Source organism: Suncus etruscus, chromosome 12, assembly GCF_024139225.1.
Source record: "Suncus etruscus isolate mSunEtr1 chromosome 12, mSunEtr1.pri.cur, whole genome shotgun sequence".
Taxonomy (NCBI): Eukaryota; Metazoa; Chordata; class Mammalia; order Eulipotyphla; family Soricidae; genus Suncus; species Suncus etruscus.
The window spans coordinates 55,882,671-55,904,597 of NC_064859.1; the positions used below are offsets into that span (position 1 = coordinate 55,882,671).

Genomic DNA, 21,927 nt, shown 5'->3' on the forward strand with positions numbered 1-21,927 from the left:
AATGTCATGGATAGTTTTGCTACATTCTCCTCTATGTACCTTATGAATTTGTGTCTGATATCAAGGTCTTAGATAATTTTGATTTGCTTTTGTGAATGGTTTTATAAAGAGGTCTAAGTTCATTTATTTTTGCATGTAGCTGACCAGTTTTTCCAACACCACCTGTTTAATATCCTTTCAATAACCATATTGCAAGCCACAATTCCTAAAGAGAAGAGAGAGAGAATGATAGAGAGAATAAAAGAAAGTATGAGGGAAAGAGAGTGAAGATGAGTTAGAGAGAGAAAGAGAGAAGAAAATTATGTGCCAAAGTGGCAGGCTAAGGGTAAGAGGAGGAAAACTTGGGGCATTGGTGGTGAAAAGTATGCACTGGTAAATAGGATGGGTGTTGAAACATTGTAAGACTAAAACACAATAAAATATTTTTAAAGAACAAATTAAAATATATGGTAATCATTTAGGATATATGTTTGTCAGATGACACAACTTTTTAAAGAATTGGTAACTTTTCTGTAGAGACTGCATTTCACCTACACACATTTTGCTGCTATTCAGTTATTGCTGCCCATGGTATCTTTCAAGGAGATTCCAATTAGCATTTGAAATAGAGTTTTACCTCCCTGAATTCTTATCTCTTCTGATTGCTTTCCATCTCATTAAGTAGTTCCACTCTACAGTTAGTTGCTTGAGCCAAAAAATGTTGGATTTATCTTTGATTAGTCTGTCCCATTGAAAGAAATGCACTGATTGTTTTTTCTCTAAACTTGGTGAAGGCTTCCTGTGGAAGTGTGAGTGGACTTTTTTAAATGAAGCAATTCTCTAACTCTCTCTGCATACCAACTGAAAGTCTAATAGTGTCATTTAATTTGGACATTATCTATCTGGTGTTACTATCAGATCTCACTAGTTTCAAGACTGTTACCACTGCTCTTGCCAGTTGTAAACCCCAGGTAGTCAACTAAGCTTTTTACTATCTAGGACTCTCAGGGACTCCATAGGTGCCTTAAATTTACTGATTTGCTAGAACAGCTGGCCCAACTCAGGGCAATATTTTAGTATAGTGACTTATATTTCAGTAAAGGAGAGGATGAGAGATGGATGGGTAAACACCAGAAGCCTTAGAACTCTGAGCCTCATAACTCAGGGATTTGAATGGAGGAGGTACATATAGGTATGATTAATTTTTGACTCTCTCTTCAGCCCTCATCTCTTCCCCAGTTGAGTGCAAGAGAGTGAGTGGGTCAGACAATTCAAGGCTCTACTTATATTTTTGTTGTGACTAGCTCACAACATAAAGCTATCATGGAATGTACCATTACTTCATAGAACTAAAGATGCTCCAGTCGACCAGAAAATTTCAAGAGGTTTAAAAACTCTGTCAGGAATTAGGTCAAAGACCAAATTTTAGAACTAAGTGTGTTTCTAGTCCCTTTATTGTATAAGAAATTCAGTGAAGTTCTGGCCAGGCTCTGTGGACCTTACCAAAAATATATATGTATATTTGTTATTATATCATAAGATCAAACTCCACAAGTCAGAGCACTTTCTGTTAGGCAACTGCCAACATATATCCAACATTTGACATTTAAATGTAAATAAAATTTTATTTAATGTATTTAAACTTTATTTAATTTAAGTTACTCTATGTGAAGTTTTCATCTTCCTTCCCTCTGGGATGCCTAGAGAGAGCAGAGCAGGTTTTCAGGCAAGGGCGGATGTGTGTGTGTGTGTGTGTGTGTGTGTGTGTGTGTGTGTGTGTGTGTGTGTGTGTGTGTGTGTGTGATAAGGGCAGCACATGTAGCCCTGAAGAACAAACAGCTAGTGCCTGAGTGGCTGTCACATCTTGAGGTCCATTAATCTTTGGTCACTTTAATGATTCCACCATCATTTCGTTTCTGGTTTACTGGGAATTGTATTGACTGATATTTCTGTTCCATTCCTTTTGTTTGTTTTAATTATTTTATTTAAACACCATGGTTACAAGCTTGTTCATAAAACAGTTGTTTAGTTCAGTTTTTATTTTCATTTTTTGTCTTTGGGCCACACCCAGTGGTGCTCAGGGGTCACTCTGGCTCTGTACTCAGTAATCACTCTTGGCAGGCTTGGGGAATCATATAGGGCATTGGAAGCTGCTCTCTTCTCTTTCACTCCACTTAGCAAACCTCTAGGCTCAAAGTGCTCTGAATTCACTGTATCTGCCCCTGTTCTTTACTTCTAGAAAGTCCATTCATGAACTCTCTTCATTCAGGATTTTGTTCAGGTATAAATCTTCAAAGTGACTTTTGTCATCTGTCCTGCCAGTGGAGATATTATATTTCTTCTTTGTTTTTGTCATGCTCATCATCACCTACTGGTTGGTTTATTGATTATGTTCTATGCAGGGCTTTCTTTTACTCCCTGCTACATCCCTTGTGACTGCTATGGTACCCAGAACACAACTGAGTCATAATCAATACATATAGAATAGAAAAAGATGGAATGAGGGGCCGGAGAGATAGCATGAAGGTAAGGCATTTGCCTTTCATGCAGAAGGTCGGTGGTTGAACCCCAGCATTCCATACGGTCCCCCTAGCCTGCCAGAAGCGATTTCTGAGCATAGAGCCAGGAGTAACCCCTGAACACTGCCGGGTGTGACCCCCCCCAAAAAAAAATGGAATGAGATTGGTAACTCTTGTTGCATTTGATTTTTCTTCTTATCATAGTGAATATTGCCTGATAGTTTTTTTTTCTTTCGTTATATGTCCAAGGGTTGGCTGTTTTGTTTTGTTTTGCTTTGTCTAGGGAAATAGTTTGATTTTGTCAATCTGTCCTTGTGCTGAGTGATTCTCTCCATACTGGTCTTTATGAAGTGAAAAATAAATTTTTTTCTAGCTTGAAATATTCTTAAATCATTCAATTTTATGTTTTCATCAGCTTCTGATGTATTTATACTGTTGATAAATCCCATTCATTTGGTTAAATGTTCTAATCAGGTAGCATTGATATTAGTTCCAAATTCCAGTCACTAATCTCTGCCTTCCTAGGAGAACCTTCTTCCTAACTCTTAATATGTGACATTAAGGCTGGTTCTGAAATACCTTCACTTGTTAAACCTGCTTAAAGCATAGGCATGTCTTTGAACATGCAGCTCAGCAAGAATATGACTTTCTACTCATCTTTTTTGCCTTTCACATCAGCTGGTTGTGCTAGGCCTGAACCAGGATCTCACCTTTCATCTGCTTTTAGTCCTAAGCCAAATAACACACCCTCTTCTCCTAATTCCACTGCCTCCAATTCATTCCCAAGTTTGATCACTTGAAATGTTTCTCCTTGATTCCTCAAAAAACTGGAAATTGAGCTCCCATATGATCCAGCTCTTCCACTCCTAGGTATATACCCTAGGAACACAAAAATACAATACAAAAATTTCTTCCTCACACCTATATTTATTGCAGCACTATTTACAATAGCCAGACTCTGAAAACAACCAAGATTCCCTTCAACAGAGAAACTGTGGTACATCTACACAATGGAATATTATGCAGTTGTCAGGAGAGATGAAGTTATGAAATTTTCCTATACATGGATGTAAATGGAATGTATTATGCTGAGTGAAATAAGTCAGAGGGAGAGAGACACAGAACAGTCTCACTCTTCTATGCATTTTAATAAAAATTAAAGACATTACTGTAATTAGGTCCAGAGACAATAGAGTTAGGGGATAGAAGGGCCAGAAGGACTGGCTCACCCCAATGCTGTTAGGGAAATAACTACACTAACAGCTAGCAAAACAATGTTAAAGAATGAGAGAAGTAGAATGCCTGTCATGAATACAGGCAGGGGTGGCAGAGGGGGGCATTGGTGGTGGAAATGTTGCACTGGTGAAGGGGGTATTCTGTTTATGACTGAAACCCAACAACACACATGCTTGTAATCATGGTGTTTAAATATTTATAATAAAAATAAAATTTAAAAAAACTGAAAAAATTAAAAAAAAATTAAAATTATAAAAAAAATTAAAGAAATGTTTCTCATATCCCCTTCCTACTTCTCTGGTACTAAGTACAGCTTTTTCTCTCTTATAGGAAGGACCTTGTTTTATCTTTTGTACATTATTTAAGAACACTTTATATATTTCTATTTCTAATCAACCTTCAGGAAGACTTCTAAGTCTTCTAAGTCTCCTAAAATAACCAGTTGTTTAATGAAGTTTGCCCCTTTGAACATTGTTCATGGACAAATTGAACTCATTGAATTTTTATTATTTTTGTTAGAGGTTGTCTAGTTTTTAGAAAAATTAAGAGCTATCTAAGTTTTATGAAATAATTCTAACAAATATCTGTTTGACTATATTTTCTTTTTCTCCAATTTTTAAAAAACTTTTATTAAGTTCTTTACAGACCTCATAAGTGGTACATCTAAAATCTATATTAATACTTATGTTATTTTGCTGGAAAGAAATTACAGATATCTTTTACTTCTGGCATAAAATTAAATGTAACAAATCTATAAAGAATTAATAAGTTATTTCAGAACAATTTATTTAACTATACACTATTAATAATATCCTGTTATTTTATTTATTTTATACTTATTTTTTATTTTTATCATTGATTAGTCCTTTTTTTCTTTTTATTTTTACTTGCTAAACTTATGAAGTGATAATAGTAGTTGGTATATCTAATGAAAATATTTCTTATCAGGTAAAGATGTTTTGTATCAGGCAGTTATTAGCCACTAAGAAATAATATCTCTCAGCCTGGAGAGATAGCACAGCAGTAGAGCATTTGCTTTGTATGTGGCTGATTCGGGATGGACCTGGGTTCGATTCTTGGCATCCCTTATGGTCCCCTGAGCCTGCCAGGAGTGATTTCTGTGCATAGCGCCAGTAGTAACTCTTGAGTACTGCTAGGTGTTACCCAAAAACATAACAGGAAAAAAAAGAAGAAAGGAAAGGACAAGAAAGAGGAGAGGAGAGGAGAAGGCAAAGGATAAGGAAAGGGGGCCGGAGAGATAGCTTGGAGGAGAGGCGTTTGCCTTTCATGCAGAAGGACCGTGGTTCAAATCTCGGCATCCCATATGGTCCCCCGTGCCTGCCAGGGGTGATTTCTGAGCATAATGCCAGGAGTAACCCCTGAGCGCTGCCGGGTGTGACCCCAAATTAAAAAAAAAAAAGGCTAAGCAAAGGAGAAGGCAAAGGTAAAGGCAAAGGAGGAGAAAGAGAAGGAAAGAAAAGGAAAGGAAAAGAAAGAAGGAAAGGGAAAAGGATAGGAAAGATGAAAAAAGGAAAGGGAAGGGAAAAGGAAAGTGGAAAGGAAAGGAAGAAAAGAAATAATATATTTTAATACTTGTCATTGTTGTATACTGTCCTGATGAATGTTACTTCCAGGCTTCCTCTTTAATTCCAGAGCTTTCTGGAGTTGTTCCAGAAGTCCAGGTTGAGCTTTGGGCCAACTAGCCTCAGCTGCTGATTACTGTTTCCAAGGTTATATGCCCCATACTTAACAGGAACTTGGCAAATATTTCTGAAAGCCATAAAAAAGTTTATTTAAGTGGCCTTGAAATATGGCAGTTTTTAGAATGTTTGTTTTATTGTTATCTAGAGGTAGTGCTCTCTCTCTTTCCCCAAGGGCTCATCCCTCCTCCTCATCCACTATTGGGTATCCCCTGACCCTCACTGCTTATTCACTGGACTACCTGACATTGTTCTTGGTGGTGCCAGTGCCCTCTGATTCATTGTTGCTCTTTTGTGCCTCCTATTCTCTGGAGGCTCCTGTACTATTGTTCCTCTATTCTCTTTCCAGAACTTGGCACATATACAATGAGAAAGTATTGCCTGACTACATAGATCTCTCATTTTGAAGCTCAGTTCATCTGAATATTTCTAGTTGAAATTTCTAATTCAAATTTCTTTTTTAATTTTTTATAATATCTTTATTTAAGCACCATGATTACAAGCATGATTGCAACTGGGTTTCAGTCATAAAAAGAACCCCCCCCCCTGAAATTTCTAATTGAATTTCTAAATGAACTAGATTAACTCTGGAGAGAAATATAAACTATATTTTTACAGAATAGCTCTAGTTCTTTTTTCCCACCAAGTAATTTTGATTGCAATGAAAATAAAACAATGTTAAAGCATCTACACTTACATACTTTTATATGCTGATACAAGTTTGATGCCCCAAATATTAGAAGTAGAAATTAGCAGTGAATGCAAAGAACAAATTTAACCAGGAACAGGTCAAATATAGCCCAGGGCCAGATACACTTTGACCTGGTTTTGTGTGGTTTGAGGTTTGAGAATGATTTATCCATTTTAAGTAAAAAAATAAAAAAAATGTTATTTTGTAACAAAAAATACATAAAATTTTGGTTACCATGTTTATAAAATTTCATCAGAAATTTAGGTATTGTCTATGGCTGGCTTTTGTATTGCAGTAGCAAAATTTATTCTGTTGATTGAAAATATTTATTGAGTAATAACATTTATTTTCAGTTTGGGGGCCTCAGCAATGCTCAGGTGTTACTTCTTGCACTGCTTGGCAGTGCTTGGGGGAACCATATGTGATGCCAAGGATCAAACCTGGTCAGTTGTATGCTGGACTATCTATTTGGCCCTTGGATAAGAAATAATTATGGCAATAAATTACTCCATTGGGATAAAGAGTGGTTTTAGTTTAATTGTTCATGATTTGTAAAAGGGATCATTTTATTTTGTGCCTGAGAATGGATCTAATTCTGGGAATAGGATTAGAGTGCAAGTTCTTTTTTCCCCAAGAAATGTTTGCAGCAGTGGGATGGGGCAAACTATCAATGTAAACACACTTGTAAAGGTTGGTTTATTTTGTGAGTAAAATTTAACAAGAATTTTTTTACTTTGTTTTAATTATATTGCACTGAAAAAGTTGATGCCTGTTGTTGATAAACCATAAGCATTTTGCCACAAAGACTTTCATGCCAGCCTAGAATGTGACAAAATGCAATTTCTTTGTTTATCCCCACTAAACAGGGAGCAGAATTAAGATCTCTTGTTTCCATCCTTCATTAAATCCCTTCATAGGGGCAACAGTGCAGATTCAGTAACCACTGTCCCAACTCAAACAATACTCACTCAAACCCTTGTTGAGTGACCTACGCATTCATAAAAGAAAGGAGGGCAGCATTTTCAAAATACAAATACATGATTCTTGAGAAAATGTTCTAGCTTTGCTGCTGGGTTTTGTTTTTCTCTCTCTGGTGTGTGTCCCTATCAGATTTCCCCCTCCACACTTCCTCCACACCTCTTTTAGCCCTCAGTCCTGGCAGCTCCTCTTCCTAACTGCACCCAGACTTTTTGCTAATTCATTTCACTTGCTTTGATAGTCCTCAATTGTTTGCTGCCCGCCTAGCTTCCTGACAAGTATCTACCATACTGATTCAGTAGAGGAAGCAGGGAAACCTCTATTTCCTTCTCTTTACCTTGTTTTCTATCTTTTATTCTCAGTAATCAGCATCTCCTTTCAATACAGTTAGCAGAGACATTATCACATGTGACAGTTCTGAGCGCGCCTGATAGAAGCAAGGGGAAGTATACAGGCAGAAGAGGAAAAGAGTTCCCCAAATAAGGCCTCACTCACTTGTATTTGATCCTGTTCTGGCTTTTGTGCATGTTTTAAAGAACACTTTCCATGCAGAAATGGAGAAGCATTGTAGTTCTGCAGGGGTTAATTAGTGCCATGCAGGTACTGCTCTGCCATTGCCACAGTTCTTTACATGGTGTGGGATCGAGGGGCTTCTGCTAACCCAGAAACAAACAAGACCCTTATCTATAAGAAATAAACCCATCATTGTAGGCAGAATTGGGGAGCTGGAGATGCACAGGGATTCATGATCAGTTGGCAACCTGTAAGACCTAAAAGTCTTAAGGACTTTTTGCATTGACCCTTCCCATTCTTCAGTCCAGAAGGAGCCAAATACACTTGTGTGCTGAGGGACAAGGAATTATTTCTGGGCTCATAAGTATAACACAGGTAACATTATGCAAGGAAAGAAGAATTCAGTGTGAGCAGTGTTAGAGCAATGTGAGGAGAGTGTTACAACATACAACATTCAACAGTATGGTTTCACTTTAGTTAATAGTGAGCACGGGAGCTGGCATGGTGGCGCTAGAGGCAAGGTGTCTGCCTTGCAAGCGCTAGCCTAGGATGGACCGCGGTTTGATCTCCCAGGGTCCTATATGATCCCCCAAGCTAGAAGAGATTTATGAGCACATAGCCAGGAGTAACCCCAGAGTGTCAACGGATGTGCCTCCCCCCCAAAAAAAAATACTGAGTATAGCAGGCTTGAGGTCATGGGCAAGGAGCTCCTGAACCAGTTCAATGTCTAAATTTTTTATGATTATTAGTACTTGCGAGGCAAGGAATAAAAACTACTCAGGCTGCATAGATGATCTAACTCAATACAAACTTTTTCACTGCATCCCTAAGATAGTAGTTTCTTAAAGTTCAAATTAAGTTCACATTTTTCTTGATTCAGAAACAATTTCAGAATAGGGCTTTTGTATCTATATAGTCCATAGGCTTCAGAGGATTTGCTTCCTGAAACTTCTGTGGTTAGTTTCCTGGATGTATTTTGTCATCTTTATAGTCTAGTCCTATAAATCGATGATTTCCATATACTGAGTTCATTCCAAAATGTATGTATTGCCTTTAGGATGGGCTCCTGTTGCCTGGCGGATATGGATTCTCATCACTAGGGTCTGTTAAGTGACTCTTCTATGCAATTACTTCCTCAGTGTTGAATTTCTCACATTTCCCTCCTTTATTCCTTCTGGAGCCTGCAATTCTGCATGCACAGTGTTCAGTGTACTTAAGCCACAGCAGGCCACACCAAACTAGGAGACAGAGTTTTCTTTCCCTCTTTGCTAGGGATTCTTCCTGCCCTGTCATTGTGTTTAGGAACTATGTGACCCTTAATGAAATCTTCCCATAGTGGCCTCCACCAGGAAGCTCACCATTCCTGTTTCTACAGGACTTGTTGGGGCTTTAACAAATGTTACCTGTGCTAGAGGGGAACATGTCAACATATATGTTCTGCTGTCTTTTTCATAGGAAATGCTCCTTGAGATGGAGGTAATGGCCTACTTATATCCCTCAGAAACTGGTCACCCAGTGTCCTTTTTATTTTTTCAGTAATAACTCAATGTAGCAGATATCTCAGACCACCAGAATAGTACCTGGCAGTGCTTTGAGGTCCTCTGGAGCATCCCTAGGACTGAGCTTTACTACATCCTCCTGACTGAATTGCTAGGTGTCACATTGCTTGGAAGGTCCTCCATCTCCTGGCCCCCAAAGAAGGAGATGATTGGGTCTGTCACAGAGTTAAACTGTTGCCCACCTCTGAATCCCTGTATTGCCCATGCTCTGTTCCTCTGTTTCCTTCCACAGGTTTTCACCTCTATCACAAATTGCCTACCATCGTTCCTGAGAGCTGCCTCCTCATTATGGTGGGACTTCTGCTGGGTGGGATTATTTTTGGAGTTGATGAGAAGTCCCCGCCTGCCATGAAGACTGATGTGTTTTTCTTGTACCTCCTTCCACCCATTGTGCTGGATGCGGGCTACTTCATGCCCACTCGGCCATTCTTTGAGAATATAGGCACCATCTTCTGGTATGCTGTGGTGGGAACACTTTGGAATTCCATTGGCATTGGAGTCTCTCTGTTCGGAATCTGCCAGATTGAAGCCTTTGGTCTGAGTGACATCACTTTGCTGCAGAATCTGCTCTTTGGCAGCCTGATCTCCGCCGTGGACCCTGTGGCTGTGCTGGCTGTCTTTGAGAACATTCACGTCAATGAGCAGCTCTACATCTTAGTCTTTGGGGAGTCCCTTCTCAATGATGCAGTGACCGTGGTGAGTTGCATATGTCCCCATGGCTTGTCAGCTACTGCAAGATTGTCATCTCTAGTCTAACATCTTTAATCTGGTTTAAGATGTGCCACTTACTTTATTTGATTCTATCCCATAGGATCCTATTTTTTCCTTTATTTTGGACACAGCCAGCCTGTCCAAGAAATTTTCAAAGTTGGGCAGACCCTGAGGATCCTGAAGGTGATTATGACCTTGAATCATAATTTCTGAGGATCTCTCATTTGGGTTTCTTCAAAAGAAAGTGTCTTTAATCAGAACTGAAAGGCATTCAGGTCCCAGAATAATTGGCAGGGAGTAATGCTAGCAGTATAAGATGTGCAGAAAGTAAAAGAAATGAATGCATATCAAGCATTTTTATAGGGATGCATTTTTATATAATTTCAGGATTCCAGGCAATTGTTTTAGTTTATTATTACTATTCAGTCACAACATTTCTGGTCTTCAATTCTTTTTCCCATGATTGAGTATTCTTCATTCAAAGAGTACAAATTATCTGTCATCTCCCCCCCCCCCAGGGGCTGGGGTTACTCATGTGTTGATTGAAGCATCAGAGCTTGGGGGCTATCAGAGTCATCTGAGGGACCACACTGCTAGGATAGGAAGAACCAAATGTTCACACATGAAGAGTCCGTGCTTCTCTGCGTGAGCCTAAAATGACCTTTAACTTGTACTCTTGGACATATAATCAAAGCCAGGGGCTTCTAGGTTATGAATGGAGTCAGATTACCTACCCACCCCTGCCTCTACAGTCAGCTTAGAATTGAGAGAGGATAAGGAAGCCTCAGCTTTCATCCACAGGATCCAGAGAGTTCTTTTACCATTTTAAGAGATGACAGGACAGCGGCAACAGTACAGTGAGTAGGGCTTGCATGCTACCATCCTGAGTTCTGTCATAAGCCTTCCATATGGGGCCCCAAGCAATACCAGGAGTAATTCCTGAGTGTAGAGTCAGGAGTAACGCCTGAGATTCCCTTCAAGTGTGGCCCTTCAAAAGAACAAAAATGAGAATAAAAAGATGACACATAGAATACCCTGGGTTGCTGAATCAGTTATTGAGATATTGGGAGTGTTTTTTTTTTTTGGTTTTTATTATTGTTGTTGTAATTTTATTTGAGGGACTGTGGTTTATAAAACTGTGATATGTTCATGATTCAATGTTGAGCACCACATTTGTTACCAATGTGTCCTCTTTATTCCCTTCTATTCTGTCTTTGCTCCACCCCCTTCTCTCTACTGTGGTATTCCCTGTTCTGTAGACCAGTTCTGAGGTTCTTTTTTGTCTTTGGGATTTGTTAATCTCTGACTATGTATCTTTATATATGACATATGAGAGATCATTCTGTGTCTGTTCCTCTTTTTCTACTAATCTTACTCAGCATGATATGCTCAACATCCATCCATAGAGTAGCAAATCACATGTTATTTTTTCTTTTTTGAAGAAAATTATTGACATACTAATAGAGATAGTGATGGCAGCCACTGGCCTTTGGTGAATGCTATTCTCAGGTCTTTATGATAATCTGTGATGTGGGTAGTTCCATTTCTCTGCTAGAAAAATTGGGGCAGGGAAGATGAAGGAAAATATGCTCTAGTAATTTGCTTTATTTTTTCCTTTACTTCCCATCATTAAATGTTATTCTCACTCAATTTTTTACTCTTTGTCAATTAAAAGTGGCATTATAGTCAACATTATTCATTGTTAACCTGTATTCAGGCCCCTGCATTTAATAAAATATCTTAATAGTTGTCTCTTAACTACATTCCATATTACATGGAATAAATTATTGATAAGAAAATGCTATCTTAATTTTTATTTCGAGGGGTTGCTTTGGGAATCTTCTTGTTCTATGCTCTGAGGCTGATCCTCATGGTGCTCAGGGTACCATGTTATTCTGGTAATAAAACTGGGATCAGCTGCATATAAGTCGAGTACCTTAACCACTGGACCATTGCTCTGGTCCTAGAAATTCCATTTGTCTTAGAAAAGCAACTAAGCCAATGATTTCAAAGCAACTAAGTTACATCACTCAAGTAACAAAATCCTCTTTATTTGTTCCATTATATGTTAACCATTATACATTAGCCATTAGATTACCAACATTAAATTTTAACTAAAAACTACTATACAAATAAAGACATTTTATAAATTATTTTATTCTGGAAGCATCAGGTTTTATTTTAACTTGTATTTGACAAATTTTACCCTTGTTAAGGGGACTAAAAGGATTTCTATGTGCAATGTATTCATGTGCATCTATTTTGTAGTCAGAAAAATTTCAGAGAAACTTCAAGATGTTGAGGCCTTGCTTCTAATAGACTGTATCAAAGGAAAGTTGCAGAGTGAGATTTCGTGCCCTTACTATTCTTTCTCTTTTCATATGATTTCTAATTTAAATACCTAGTGATCTATTCACAAGGATTTTCCAGGAAATAGGACCCAGGCAAGGACCTGGCTAACTCTCTGAACCGTGTATGGAAAGGCCTCAGGCTTTCCAGAGGCATATAACTGTGCTTCCTGGCAAAAGTCATGAGACTATCCAATGTGGTTTTATGTTTAGAGGGAATATCTGACCTAGAAGAGCAGTGGGCCAGGCAGAGGGTTCCCTTTCCAGTGTAGGCAGGAGGTCAAGGTAGGGCAGACAAAGGACATTGCTGAGCCTTAGATGGGGAGGCCCTTGTATAGGCTCCAAGCCTATATAATTCAAAGTACTGGCCAAAAGAACCTTTTGTCATGGGCAGAATACTCTCCTGAATATCAACGATTTGCAAAGTTGTAGATCCAGAGAGGAGCATGGCATGCCTAGAGATTATGCTGAAGAATCAGCCACCCAGAGTGGAGAGACAATATAGGAGGTAAGGTACTTGCTTTGTATGTGACTGGCCTTGGTTTGATCCCTGAGCATACAGCCAAGAATTATGCTTGAGCACTGCAGGGTATGCTCTCCTGCCAAAAATAAAAGAATAAAGCACTCAAATTTTGCTCAATTTTGAAAGTCACAATTACAATGAATTGTATGGCAGGTGGGAAAAATTTACTGGGTATTAGGTACAAGAACAAAAGGGTTAAAAAGTTACAATGTTGGTGGCATTTATCAGATTCCCTAAAAGCATTGGGGGGGATTTTTGTTTGGTTGTTTGTTTTTTGGGCCACATCAAGTGATGCTCAAGGCTTACTCCTGGCTCTGCCCTCAGAATCCTTCCTGGCTCGGGGCACCATATGGGCTGCCGGGGGATTGAACCGCAGTCTGTCCTAGGTCAGCCTTGTGCAATGCAAACACCCTACCGCTGTGCCACCGCTCTGGCCCCGGGATATTTCATAGATGATTATTTGGTTTATGAATGCTTGTCATCTCTCTGAGAAAGGTTTATGGAACTCATGAAATACTGCAAGAGTAAAAAAAGATAAATCCCATTGAATGCAGTGAAAATGATCAATCAGGAAGAGTTGAAACTAGAATTATTAGAGATTTGCAGAGAGAATGTGGAAAAAGAAGCTTACAGAGGTGGTGTGGAGGTTAGATATTTTTGTACATGGAGACCAATAGAACCAGCACTACTGAAAGCAGGAGACAATTATAGCAATTAAACTTAAATATATTTAAGGAGGAGGACTCCTGAAGGGGTCCTGAGGACAAATGTGGAAAGATGCTGAGACTGGAGGCTACCCAGTATGGTAAAACTTTGCATACCTAAAAATCTATTATACACATTTTTAAAAGAACCGTGCCTAAATAAAAATTAAAAATATAAAATCAAATATTCTCCTTTCTAAAATTAATTATATTTATTTTATTAAAAACTAAAGTTTTGAGGTTGGTAAATTGTAGGTCAATATATCAACTCCTTCCCCCAGATCATGGCAATTAAATATTGAGCTAAAAACTTGAAGAGAAGGAAGGAGACATTTAAAATGTCTCAAGGCAAAAACAAATTGATGACATATAAATTGTGGGCAAGAGCCAAAGAGATAGCACAGTGGGTGAAGTGCTTGCCCTGTACATGGCTGACCCAGGTTTGATCTTCTGCATTCCATATGGTCCCCAGGGCCCTGCCAAGTGTGATTTTCTGAGTGCAGAGCCAGAGTAAGCCCTGAATATAGCTTGGTGTTGTCTCAAACAAACAATTCAGGAAAATTCTGTATATTCTTGTCTATGACTATAGTAAATTATAATAAACTGGAGAAATAGCAATAAAAAATGATGGTGATTTTTTTTTTTAAATAGAGCTTTGTTGTGATTTCTCTTTTAGTAAATAGTTTAAGGAAGCTGTCAAAATAACACCTATTAGGCAATGGTTGCTCGGGTTTCAGCCATCTGAGAAGTCCTGCTATTTCTTCTGTAATCTGTAATCAGATCACTTATTATCACATGGTAATTTCCAATATCATTTTTAGAACATTCTAACACAGCCATTGGCTATTCTAAAACTTTTTTCCAAAAACCTTTATTTGATCTTAGGGACATTTAACTTTAGGGAGCACAGACGATAAGAAGCTGGGCATGGGCCCTTGTAATTCAGACTGTATAGGTTGTGTTGAAATTTAACTGCAGGAAATGGGGAGGGGCAAAAATGACTGCAAGAGCAAAGATCAGAGTAGATCTAATGTTCCCTATGTAAAGTTATTATTCTTTGTTTTTAATAAGAGAAAAGGAAATCTCAATTTTTCTGGAGTAGAGCTATTCTGATAAAGGACTTTGTATTTTTGTTCATGACTATCACATGAGCTCATCGTCGTATTATCTAAATTATTGCATATTTTAAATAAAATTTCCAAGTACATGATGGCTTAAGTTAACATGAAAATATGTTATTTAAAATAATCTTAGGAAAATAAAAGGCAAACTTTAGTTACATGTACATTAAGGACATAAATGGAGTATTAGACCTATTATCTGGTAATGTCAGTGAGGTAAGGAAATAAGTTTGCAGGTTTTTTTAAAATTTTAAAATTTTGAAAATTTTGAAAATAACAGGGCAAAGTTGTGCAGAAACTCAGCTGTCACATTAGTACTCAGTACTATCCAGCAAACAAATGCCACTGGCATTTTCATCTCTTAAAAAATGTACTTATCAAATTAAGGAAATTTTGCACAGACCTTTGAGCATTGTAGACTCCATACAATTACCATAAGTTATAAAATTTTTAATGTGAGCATATGTATGTATATTAAATTGCAGAAGATCCTCCTATAGCTTCCCTTGGTGGAGTGAAAGGATTTCATGGATTGAACTACAGTTTGTAGCCAGCTAGGAAGAACTTTATACCATGCTTCTGGTGAAGGGATCAGATTTGTTTGAAGCAGGTGGGAGGGTAGGAAAAACTTTCGGGTCATTAGGATAAGGTCTGTACCCAAGATACTTTTTCGCAACATTGCCCTGGCATCTGAGGCAACAGCACAAGTACACTGGAGCTTCTGACCAGTGGACTGAAAAAAGAAGAGCCTGTGAGTCAGTCAGCTTTGCTTTCTGCAAAACCGATGGGATTATTGAAAACAAAATGTGCCTTTGCTAGATACGATGGAGTCAGTTGCCAGGAGAGGGGCTTTTGAATGCTTCCGGCCATATGGCACATCTGCCAGTGTCCGTAGTCCTGAGGCATGAGACCATGAACTTCCTTTGGTGGCTTCATCCATGTGCCAGACAGGGGTGGGGGGATGAGGAAAGGGCTCTGAGCACACAGCATTTCTCTGTTTGCAGGGAAAGGAGGCATGTTCTCAACAGCAGCAGATTGCTCATTTCCCAAAGCTGACAGGTTTAGACGACCATCTTGTAGCAAAGGTGGGAGAAAAGAGAGTTAAGCTGAGCAGTGGGAGTCCAGAAGAATGCTAGGGAGGAACAGCTGCTTTATCAAGATTTCGCAAGGTGAATAGAGTTTTCCTAGATTTCAGGACTGGATTCCTGTTGAGAAAAACCACAGGCAGGAACCCAGGAGCAATGATGAATAGGTGCAGTCTGTCTTGGGGAGCAGTGATGAGATCTCCCAGACCAGAGACAAACAAAAATAGAGCTTGCCAGGTATAAGTAAGCCTTCCCTCATTGAGGCTGATTGGGAATGAGAGAATGGAGACAGAAATAATAGCCTTACAAGGAAATGGACCTTTCCTCCGGTGGCTTGCAGAGGGCAGGAGCCCAAAAGGAAGATGAGATTTACAGGAAACAGGAAGTAGGGGTGTGGGCTCAGGGACAGAACTGGCGGGACATTCGTTTCACAGCCTTGCCATGGGTTGTGTGGCAGGAGCTGAGGAACTCTCATGCGCACCTGTTTGAACACTGGACAAGGCTTCTGCTCAGAAGCAACATCTCTTCTGGCAAATCAAGAAGATATTTAACTGTTGAGTAGACTTGGTTGCTTTCTCCTTTTTTTTACTCAGGTTATTGCATGGCTACATGATAACAAATATTCTTGACTGCTGCCACTAGTTAGTAGAATATATATATATATATATATATATATATATATATATATACATCCTGATGTTATTTATTGCCACCTCCTGGACAACAAGGATGAATAGATCTTGAGATGGTATGATCTTTGGGTACACTTTCTACTGCCATGGAAAACAAGGAAGAGTATATAGGACTTGAGTGTAGTGGACTGGAAGGGCTGCAAGTAAATAAGAAATGTGGAGACCGCCTGAGTGGTAGGGTGTTTGCCTTGCATGAAGCTAACCCAGTACGAATGTGGGTTAGATCTTAGACATCCCATATGGTTCCCTGAGGCAGGAGTAACCCCTGAGTGCTGCCAGATGGGACCCAAACAAACAAATACACAAACAAAAAACAAACTAAAAAACAAGAACATGGAGAGGCACTTTGCCAGGATACACTTTGGATGGCAGGACAATCTGACTCATACTGAACTACACATTCAAAAGAGAATCTAAGATTCCTTTATCACATCTGACTTTTTTTTTTTAATTTTAATGAGACCATTGTGAATTTCAAGTCTTTCACAGTTGTATTTCAGCCACATAGTGACAGTGAAATAGGGCCATTCCCACCACCATTGTTGACTTCCCTTCACCATAGTTCCCAGCATGCATCCCATACCCTCTTCCTTTAGTTCCCTGGACTACTAGTGTAACGGGTCCATTTTGTGTTTAGCTTATTATAGTTTGAGTCTTGTGATTCTGTTGTTGTTGACTTTGGCTTGGGTATTTAGATCCGACCTTTTTTTTTTTTTTAATTCAATGCTCCTGAGACCCCCTTGCCTATGGATCCACTTTTTTTCTCTGACATTTTATGTGATCATGGACCAACAGTTTTAATTTTTAACATCTCACAACCTAAATAAAGAGACCAGAGCTATGGCACAGTGGGCAGGATACTCTTCTTGAATATATTTTACCTAGATTCAATTTTCAGCACTATATATGGTCTCCTGTGCCCCACCAGGAGTGATCCCTAAGCACACAATCAGGAATAAGTTCTGAGAATTGCTCGATGTGGGCTTCTCAACAGCAAAAAACAAACAAACCCAAATAAGTTTCCTACTTTTCATGAAAAGCCAGACTTTTCATGAATGAGAGAGAACTGTTGGACACAGAGTTGAAGATAACACAGTAAGAGAGGCAAGTAGTTGCTTGTCTTGTTTTCACTTAGTTCTATGAAGAGGGAGGGGCAAGGGACAAAGGACTGTCCTCTAAGCTAAGCAGACCTCTGAAGCCTGATTGCAGGTGGTTTGCTCAGCAGACTTGAAACCTAGCATTTCTCAAGCCTTAAACTAAGGTGGGGTAAAGACTGGGTAAATTTTTAGAAACCAAACCAAACTATAATCTTAGGACTTTAGAACAGAAGTTTACAAACTTATTTGACCTATTGCCTCTTCTGGAAAAAAATAGAAAAGTTTCTCTGTACCTCCCTGGAAATCTACTTTTTCTTTTGTAGATATATGGAAAGCATCCAAACCCTCCCCTACCATAGGTTTAGCATACAGGGGGTGGGGCAGTAGCTTTGGGAAGAAGACAGCTTTGTGCAGTTGGGAAAATGCTACGTTGTAGTCAAAAAATATATTTATAGCAGAAACAGAGATGAACTTCTGAGAAACTCCTCCAGGAACCTGCTAGACCAGGCCTGGGATGTATTTGGGGGGCTAAATTGGGTAAGCTGTAGGCTTATGAAGAGGACCTCAGGATCCTGGAGAAGGAGTCTGCACTAGAGCACATGTTAGATGTATCTGTGCTATGACCCCAGAACAGGGCAAATCAATTTATAGTGACTGACTTTTTTTCCTGTGACAGTCCTGCCTGTGCATCCAAAAATACACATTAAAGCCCTCTATCCTGTATTGAGTCAATTTATTTATTTATTTGTTTATTTATTTATTTATTTATTTATTTACCACAGTACCCTGTGGTACTAAGGGCTTACTTGTGACTTTGCTCAGGGATCCCTCCTTACTGGGTCTCCTACCATAGGTTTAGCATACAGGGGGTGGGGCGGTAGCTTTGGGAAGAAGACAGCTTTGTGCAGTTGGGAAAATGCTACGTTGTAGTCAAAAAATATATTTATAGCAGAAACAGAGATGGACTTCTGAGAAACTCCTCCAGGAACCTGCTAGACCAGGCCTGGGATGTATTTGGGGGGCTAAATTGGGTAAGCTGTAGGCTTATGAAGAGGACCTCAGGATCCTGGAGAAGGAGTCTGCACTAGAGCACATGTTAGATGTATCTGTGCTATGACCCCACAACAGGGCAAATCAATTTATAGTGACTGACTTTTTTTTCTGTGACAGTCCTGCCTGTGCATCCAAAAATACACATTAAAGCCCTCTATCCTGTATTGAGTCAATTTATTTATTTATTTGTTTATTTATTTATTTATTTATTTATTTACCACAGTACCCTGTGGTACTAAGGGCTTACTTGTGACTTTGCTCAGGGATCCCTCCTTACTGGGTCTCCAAGACCCTCTGGTGTCAGGAATTGTAACCAAGCTAGTCACATCTATTCATGGCAAGAACTGCCCCTGCCCCATCATATCTGTCCATTTTCTAGACTTCTAAATGTATAATCTTGATAATATCTGAAAAGCACATTAGGTGACCTGATAATTTCTTTCCTTCTCTCCTTTATTTATTTGTTTTGAGGCCATACCCAGCAATAATCTGGGGTAACTCCTGCCTCTTTACTCAGAACCACTCACTCCTGGTGGTGCTTAAAGGATGTTGGTGATTGAACCTGAATGATGTATGCAAGGCAAACATGCAACCCAGTATATTCTCATTCTTACGCCCCTCTCCATTTACTTTTAGGAAAGTTTTCCTGACACTTTTTTTGGAGATGGTGGAGGGACATTAAATCCTAAATAGCATCTGGGCACAGGAGGCTACTCCTGGTAATGCTAGTTCAGCGCTAGGCCTGAGGGTGCTGTGATGTGTGTGTGGGTCCTGAAGAACAGCCAGTCACCATGGCCATGCCAGTGGTGCTAACAGACTCTATAGCCATAACCAGTGATGCTGTAAAGGTCACCTGGTGATAGAGATCAATCCAAGTTTGGCATGTACAAGACATTTACTCTTTCCATGGCCCTGATAACACACTGTCTAATAAAGGCTTTTGTTTAAAACTATGAAATACATTATTAAAATAAGATAAATAAGTACACAGTTATTGAGGCACTGCTAAATGGAACAAAATTCTTTCTAGAAGCCTGATAGATTTTCTGTGGCTACACTGGCATAGAGAAGTTGGCAGGATCTTGACGGTGCAACTCTCTCTCTCTCCCACAGGTCCTGTACAACTTGTTCAAGTCTTTCTGCCAGATGAAAACCATTGAGACCATTGACGTGTTTGCTGGAATTGCTAACTTTTTTGTTGTGGGAATTGGTGGGGTGTTGATTGGCATCTTCCTTGGATTTATAGCAGCATTTACCACTCGGTTCACACATAACATCCGAGTGATTGAGCCACTCTTTGTCTTCCTGTACAGTTACTTGTCCTATATAACAGCTGAAATGTTTCACCTCTCAGGCATCATGGCGTAAGTATTTAATTCTTTGTTAAAAACACTTAATGAGGAAATATTATTGAATTTGTGTATTTTTAATGAAGATGCCAGTTTAATGAGTTATACGAAATAAGTTTTTCTTAAATTCTTGTAAGGAAAATTAAAAAATAGATTAGATTACTATTTTTTAGTTTTATCATCCCTAAGAAATAAAAATATGGGAACTGGAGTGATAGCACAGAGGGTAGGGTGTTTGTCTTGTATGCAATCTACTTGGATTCTATCCCTGGCATCTCATGTGGTCTCCTGAACATGCCAGGAGTAATATTTGAGCACTGAGCTACAAACAAACCCTGAACACTGCCAGATGTGGCCCAAATAAAAAAGAAAGAAAAAATTGAAAATGTCAACAAATCATGTTTAAAACCAAGTAACGCAGTGCCTAAAGATGGAAAGCTACTGAAAAGTGATCTCTGGATTCTCATAAAGTATAGGACAATAAGCTGCAAGAATGTTTTCAAAAATATTTATTAGTTATTTGAAATATTTTAGTATTTAGGTTCAGTTTAAGCTTTGGTGGGAAACTTTGAGGGAAACTACTTCTTGGATATGAATCTTTTCATAGTTTTCAGAAACAAGCCTATCATTATATTCACTAGAAAATTCTTTGTAAAATAATTGTTTCACAATATTTTATTTGTGCATAAACTTATTTACAGATCTATCTACATTAAGTCTGTCTTGCAGTGTACTCTACATATTGAGAGTTGCTATAGAAAAGGGACCCAGAGAGATAATATAGTGGCTAGTGTGCTGCCTTGCACATGATGGACCTGGGTACAATCTCTGAAACCACATATGGCTTCATGAGCCCTGCAAAAGTGATCCCTGAGTGTAGAGCCAGGAATAAGCCTTGAGTTCAGCTTGACGTGCCCAAAATAAAGAGAGAGAGAGAGAAAAGAAACAAAAAGAAAAGAAAAGGAGAAAAAGAAAAATAAAAAGAAAGGGGAAATACAAAAAAAGAAAGAAAAAGAGTTCCTGCTGAAAACAAAGCTTTAGTTTTAAAGCAAAACTTATATAATTATTTTATGTGTACTATTTTGATATTTGCCTTATAATAACACTTTTTAAAAATCAGAATCTTACTAGATTTGTGGTAAAGAAAGCCAACTAACTGTCTACAGAAATAGGGGGACCCACTGTGATGAGAGTCATAGGTTAAAGACAGGTTTTCTGTTTCACAGAGAACCTAAATAAAGCAACATATTAATCCAGTTTGACAGAGTGATGCCATCTTTTTCATCTTCCTGGTTGCTATTCATATCCTCTGTGTGACTCCAGTTTCCTGTTCTTTGACCAGTGTCATTGAAAGTGGATGATCAGCCAGTTACTAGGTCACTACTAAGTATTGAATTGTTCTTTATATCAGCCTTTCAATCATCATTATAGTATTTTTTTTTGTGTAAGAACCTTGAATATATTTACATCATGAACACCATAGACAACACCTTGTCTATGGTACTCACATAGTTATCTGAAACTGTATACATAGAGATATATCTTATTTTGCCTGATATGGAGATGGAGAAGATCCAGAGGATGGGGATAGTTGAGATGTTCATTGGATGAGGTTGGACTTCTAGTCCATCTATACTTAGAAACATCCAAGACCCATTGTCTACTGGAGTTAAAAGTTTGTGCTGCATTGTGTTGTGAACTGCCTAGAAGAAGGAATTGATCATGGTTTGGATTACTGTATGAATCAGAAAAACAGGGACAGGGAATATGTGACTTCATCTTAGAACAAATAGAAACACATGCATCTAGGAAATAATGTGGGTCAGTCTCTGCAGCAATCTTTCGTTGGGTGAAAAAAATTAAACTTTCTTTATTAGTCCCATTAGTTTTTATCTTAGTATATTGAAATATCTTTTGTAATACTTAAATTTTGTTTTTAATGTGCCTAGAAGAATAAATTAGCTATCTCTCTACACAAAAAAAAAAAAGCAGCAGAAAACAAACTAGTGATGGAGAGTAAATAATTTTTAACTTACAGTTTCCATGCACACCCATTGTTCTAGGATGCC

The 21,927-nt window shown here is 38.6% G+C and overlaps 1 protein-coding gene across 1 annotated transcript in view; it reads left to right on the top strand.

The window, feature by feature from the left end:
• Positions 1-21,927, top strand: part of SLC9A2 (solute carrier family 9 member A2) — a 98,624-nt gene that overhangs the window by 27,893 nt on the left and 48,804 nt on the right. Inside the window, exons 2-3 of the mRNA XM_049784911.1 lie at positions 9,408-9,871; positions 19,623-19,873. Of these exons, the coding sequence (XP_049640868.1) occupies positions 9,408-9,871; positions 19,623-19,873 (715 nt within the window). The remainder of the gene's footprint in view (positions 1-9,407; positions 9,872-19,622; positions 19,874-21,927) is intronic.